This window comes from Bufo gargarizans, chromosome 3, assembly GCF_014858855.1.
Source record: "Bufo gargarizans isolate SCDJY-AF-19 chromosome 3, ASM1485885v1, whole genome shotgun sequence".
NCBI classification, from domain to species: Eukaryota; Metazoa; Chordata; class Amphibia; order Anura; family Bufonidae; genus Bufo; species Bufo gargarizans.
The window spans coordinates 308,549,609-308,555,608 of NC_058082.1; the positions used below are offsets into that span (position 1 = coordinate 308,549,609).

At 39.4% G+C, this 6,000-nt stretch overlaps 1 protein-coding gene across 3 annotated transcripts in view; it reads left to right on the plus strand.

Annotated features, from left to right (window-relative positions):
* LOC122931256 (gap junction alpha-4 protein-like) overlaps positions 1-5,622 on the plus strand; it is a 28,036-nt gene extending 22,414 nt beyond the window's left edge. For 2 of the 3 annotated variants that reach the window (XM_044285308.1, XM_044285309.1), the window contains one exon: positions 4,481-5,622. In XM_044285308.1, the coding sequence (XP_044141243.1) occupies positions 4,499-5,494 (996 nt within the window). In that variant the 5' untranslated portion in view covers positions 4,481-4,498 and the 3' untranslated portion in view covers positions 5,495-5,622. Of the gene's footprint in view, positions 1-4,467 lie in introns of all 3 variants that reach the window. The other variant, XM_044285310.1, reaches the window with a different exon arrangement.
* Positions 5,623-6,000: the final 378 nt, after the last annotated feature.

A 6,000-nucleotide genomic window follows, 5' to 3' on the forward strand; every position in this document is an offset into this window, starting at 1 on the left:
GAGTCCATGAAAGATTGAAATTTTTGTCCTAAGTTAGCGGAAAGTGAGACTTTGTGAGAAAAAAACAAAAAAAATCAATTTCCGCTAACTTATGCAAAAAAAAAAATATTCTAGGAACTCGCCATGCCCCTCATTGAATACCTTGGGGTGTCTTCTTTCCAAAGTGGGGTCACATGTGGGGTATTTATACTGCCCTGGCTTTTTAGGGGCCCGAAAGTGTGAGAAGAAGTCTGGGATCCAAATGTCTAAAAATGCCCTCCTAAAAGGAATTTGGGCCCCTTTGCGCATCTAGGCTGCAAAAAAGTGTCACACATCTGGTATCGCCGTACTCAGGAGAAGTTGGGGAATGTGTTTTGGGGTGTCATTTTACATATACCCATGCTGGGTGAGAAAAATATCTTGGTCAAATGCCAACTTTGTATAAAAAAATGTGAAAAGTTGTCTTTTGCCAAGATATTTCTCTCATCCAGCATGGGTATATGTAAAATGACACCCCAAAACACATTGCCCAACTTCTCCTGAGTACGGCGATACCACATGTGTGACACTATTTTGCAGCCAAGGTGGGCAAAGGGGCACATATTCCAAAGTGCACCTTTCGGATTTCGCAGGCCATTTTTTACACATTTTGATTGCAAGGTACTTCTTACACATTTGGGCCCCTAAATTGCCAGGGCAGTATAACTACGCCACAAGTGACCCCATTTTGGAAAGAAGACACCCCAAGGTATTCCGTGAGGGGCACGGCGAGTTCCTAGAATTTTTTATTTTTTGTCACAAGTTAGCGGAAAATGATGATTTTTCTTTTATTTTCTTTTTTCCTTACAAAGTCTCATATTCCACTAACTTGCGACAAAAAATAAAAATTCTAGGAACTCGCCATGCCCCTCACGGAATACCTTGGGGTGTCTTCTTTCCAAAATGGGGTCACTTGTGGCGTAGTTATACTGCCCTGGCAATTTAGGGGCCCAAATGTGTGAGAAGTACCTTGCAATCAAAATGTGTAAAAAATGGCCTGCAAAATCCGAAAGGTGCACTTTGGAATATGTGCCCCTTTGCCCACCTTGGCAGCAAAAAAGTGTGACACATCTGGTATCGCCGTACTCAGGAGAAGTTGGGGAATGTGTTTTGGGGTGTCATTTTACATATACCCATGCTGGGTGAGAGAAATATCTTGGCAAAAGACAACTTTTCCCATTTTTTTATACAAAGTTGGCATTTGACCAAGATATTTTTCTCACCCAGCATGGGTATATGTAAAATGACACCCCAAAACACATTCCCCAACTTCTCCTGAGTACGGCGATACCAGATGTGTCACACTTTTTTGCTGCCAAGGTGGGCAAAGGGGCACATATTCCAAAGTGCACCTTTTGGATTTCACCGGTCATTTTTTACACATTTTGATTGCAAAGTTCTTCTCACACATTTGGGCCCCTAAATTGCCAGGGCAGTATAACTACCCCACAAGTGACCCCATTTTGGAAAGAAGACACCCCAAGGTATTCCGTGAGGGGCATGGCAAGTTTTTAGAATTTTTTATTTTTTGTCGCAAGTTAGTGGAATATGAGACTTTGTAAGAAAAAATAAAAAAATAAAATCATTATCATTTTCCGCTAACTTGTGACAAAAAATAAAAAGTTCTATGAACTCACTATGCCCATCAGCGAATACCTTAGGGTGTCTACTTTCCGAAATGGGGTCATTTGTGGGGGTTTTCTACTGTTTGGGCATTGTAGAACCTCAGGAATCATGACAGGTGCTCAGAAAGTCAGAGCTGTTTCAAAAAGCGGAAATTCACATTTTTGTACCATAGTTTGTAAATGCTATAACTTTTACCCAAACCATTTTTTTTTTTGCCCAAACATTTTTTTTTTATCAAAGACATGTAGAACAATAAATTTGGCGAAAAATGTATATATGGATGTCGTTTTTTTTGCAAAATTTTACAGCTGAAAGTGAAAAATGTCATTTTTTTGCAAAAAAATCGTTACATTTTGATTAATAACAAAAAAAGTAAAAATGTCAGCAGCAATAAAATACCACCAAATGAAAGCTCTATTAGTGAGAAGAAAAGGAGGTAAAATTCATTTGGGTGGTAAGTTGCATGACCGAGCGATAAACGGTGAAAGGAGTGTAGTGCCGAAGTGTAAAAAGTGCTCTGGTCATGAAGGGGGTTTCACCTAGCGGGGCTGAAGTGGTTAAACATAGGCAACTTTGAAAAGTGGTGTCTCCAAAATGTTGCAAAAAAGTTGCAATTGACACATCATGCAACATTTTTACACTGAAAACATGACGTATCTAGTTTGATAAACGTCCCTCAAAGTAGTGTATGCATATATTTATACATAGGTATAGATATTTATATATAGATAGAAATAGGTTGTTATGTACACATTTGCATTTCTATTCTTTAGGAATTATTCACGTGGTGCTCTGAAATTCCATTTCTTGCAGTGGCATTTGTAAAGTAATCTCCAGATTTTCAGGGTCTTTATATAAATATCACTAAATTGATAGAAAAAAACACTATTAAAATATCACCAAATAAAACCTTACACTGTTCTCAATATTATATATAGTCATAGAAACATATTGGGTCTGGTACCATACAAGGCTCTATTGACATCAGGGACTAAGAAGGGGCAAATATAGATCTCATATCCAGCCCATCTTTACTCACAGTTCTACCTTGTTCAGAATTTCCAGATCGGTAGCAGTCTGAGATGGATGGGTACCCACAGATTACATAGGGTTCATTTATTCATTTTTGTCCAAGATCCAAATATTCTTCCTGATTCCACCTGAAAAATGTGGGGTCCAAGTTGTTAGATTATCACTGGAGTCAGTTCAGCTGTCCCTGATTTCTCCCTTAACTACCCGTACCTACAAGCAGAGCACCCGCCCTAAAAGGGGCGACCCCACTTCTCGTTGGCTAAACCTTCGGAGTCCCGGCAATGGCCCTATTCTGATGCCAGACCTTCAATAATACTGCGTCCCAACACGTTTCTCCAGTGCCTATAATAACCTGGTTCTTCAGGGGACCTTAGATACAATAGGCTAAAACAGACAATGCTGATAATATATCTGGTGGCCTCCTCAGATAGGAGAGATGAGCGATCTGAGGAGGCCGCCTCATGGGGTTTTTTGCCTTCATGTATCAACTGGGTAACAGGCTGAACTGTATAGCTGTATGTCCTTTTTCAGCATTACAAACAATGTTAATATGTCCATATGACATATCAAAAGCTTTTTGAAAGCTCCATGATACTTTAATTTATCAACATTAAAATTCATCTGCCAAATTCTTGCCCTTGCTGCCAGCTAGGTCTTTCAGTAATATTTGACAACCAAGCTGAGTTTTAAGTATCCAACAAATTTTAATATCATCAGTAAAAATGTACACTTTACAAGATTTAAGAGATTTACCCAAAAATAGGACCAGATCTTCATCATACCCCAGTGCTGACTGTAGCCCATTCTGAGTACTATTTACATAGACTCTATTTTCTGCCATTAAAGTAGCATCCCCACATAAAAAATGTATTCTCTGACCTGTTAGAAAGGTAAATGAAGTAAATTGCAGTAAGGGCTCATGCACACGAGCGTATTTTCTTCCCATGTCCGTTCCGGTTTTTTTTGCGGACCGTATGCGAAACCATTCGTTTGAATGGGTCCGCAAAAAAATGGAAGTTACTCTGTGTGCATTCTGTTTCCGTATGTCCGTGTTTCTGTTCCGCAAAAGCATTAAACATGTCCTATTATTGTCCGCATTACGGACAAGGATAGTACTGTTCTATTAGGGACCAGCTGTTCTGCAAAATACGGAATGCACACGGACGTCGTCCGTATTTTTTGCCAATCTGTTTTTTTGCGGACCCCAAAATACGTACAGTCGTGTACATGAGCCTTAAAGGTAATCTTCCAGTGACTATATTTGTGAGTTATGACCTCCTTTCTGACCCTCAGCTGTGTCATGTGACCAGCATTTTGATTTCTAACTGACACAGGACAGAAAGCCAGGTACTTCTCTATTCATTCCTATGAGACTGACTGAGGCTCAATAAGAATACATAGAAAAACTGGCTTCCTGTCCACACATAAGACGCTGTGTTATTTGGACAGTCAGAGTGGTGGTTACATGACACAGCTAAGGATCAGAAGGGAGGTTATAACTAGCAAATACAGACACTGGTAAGAAAATTACCTTCATTACAGTTTACGTCATATGCCTAACAGGTAAGAGGATAAAGATTTTTGTGGGGGTGCTTCTTTACCCAATTCTTTACCCATGTGCATATATTTTCCCCTAGCCCCTGCATCCATAGCTTTGCTGATGTGGTTGGTACAGTATCAAATGCTTTGGTAAAATCTAGATACAGTGTATGACCAACATCCAGATTTGTACTTACCTCCGCAAACAAAGAAAGCATTTTAGTTAGCTGTTCTTCATGAATTTATTTTCAGTTTTTAATTTCAGATACCATAAGCAAGCAAAATGGGTGACTGGAGTTTTCTTGAAAAATTGCTGGACCAAGTACAGGAGCATTCTACAGCGGTTGGAAAAATCTGGCTTGTGGTCTTGTTTGTGTTCCGTCTCCTAATTCTGAGCTTAGCCGGAGAGTCTGTTTGGGGGGATGAGCAAGCAGACTTCATCTGCAACACTAAAGAACCTGGATGTCCTAATGTTTGTTATGATAAGGCATTTCCTATTTCCCATATTCGCTATTGGGTGCTCCAGTTCCTATTTGTCAGCACTCCTACCCTATTTTATCTGGGTCATGTACTTTACATATCAAGGAAGGAAGCAAAGTTAAGAAATAAAGAAAATGAGTATAAAGTCATGGATGAAAAAGTCCATCAAGTAAACCATGATGAAAAGAAACCTAGGAAATTCTTAATTCAGGAAGATGGAAGAGTCAGGATTAGGGGAGCTCTGATGTGCACATACATAACTAGTATCATTTTTAAGAGCATATTTGAGGCTGGATTTCTACTTGGTCAGTGGTATCTGTATGGCTTTGTGATGGCTCCAAACTACGTGTGTGAAAGACTTCCATGTCCTCACAAGGTAGACTGCTTTGTGTCTCGACCCATGGAGAAAACCATATTCATCCTTTTCATGCTTGTTGTCTCCCTCATCTCGTTATTCCTCAACTTACTAGAGCTGACTATTCTAGTTTTTCAAAGTATTTGCCGGAAGGTAAAACGCCTTATGTCTGCCAAATATACAGGTGATACACAAGAGATATTCCATGAAAAGGCCTACAGCTCACCTAGTGCACCGGTGCTGGATAAATCTTGCTTGTTTTTTACTGTTGACAAGGATAAGCATCCTGCCTACAAAATATCCAATGAGGAGAACTGGGCTAACTACAATACTGAAAAGGAGTTGGGATTAAACGTTGGATTACACACAAGCATGGAATGTAACTCTTACTGTGATGCTACCAACCGATCAAATAGTTCTGTCTGGAAAAAACAATACGTGTAAATGTACCATCTTGACTCTAAAACTGCAATATGTTGAAAATAGGTTATTTTTCTTGATGCTTCCTACTTTTATTATTATGTTTTTTAAGTTATTATTGATCCTGAAAAAAATAAAAGCTCAAGTTTGGATATCTGTTTCTAGAAACAAGGTATGTACAGAACTTGTATGAAATATATCTTTATGACAACATAGGGTGTTCAGATAAAACAATGAACAAACACTTGAAAGACTTTGACAAGGTGGACTGGCCCTGGAAAAACAGCAAAATGTGGCACCGTGTTGTAGGCAGGTCCAAATTGACAAAAGGTGCGTCAACACAAGCAGATAGGGCCAGCGAGACCACAGTACAGCACAAAATACTGTCGCCCTGGACACAGTATTCAACTGCATCACTGTCCTGATGATGGCGATACAGTAGAATTCAGAAGGTCACCTGTGGGCCATTGGTCAGGTGCATAAATACCTGATGATCCTACATTAATTAATGTTGAAAGCATAAGACCATT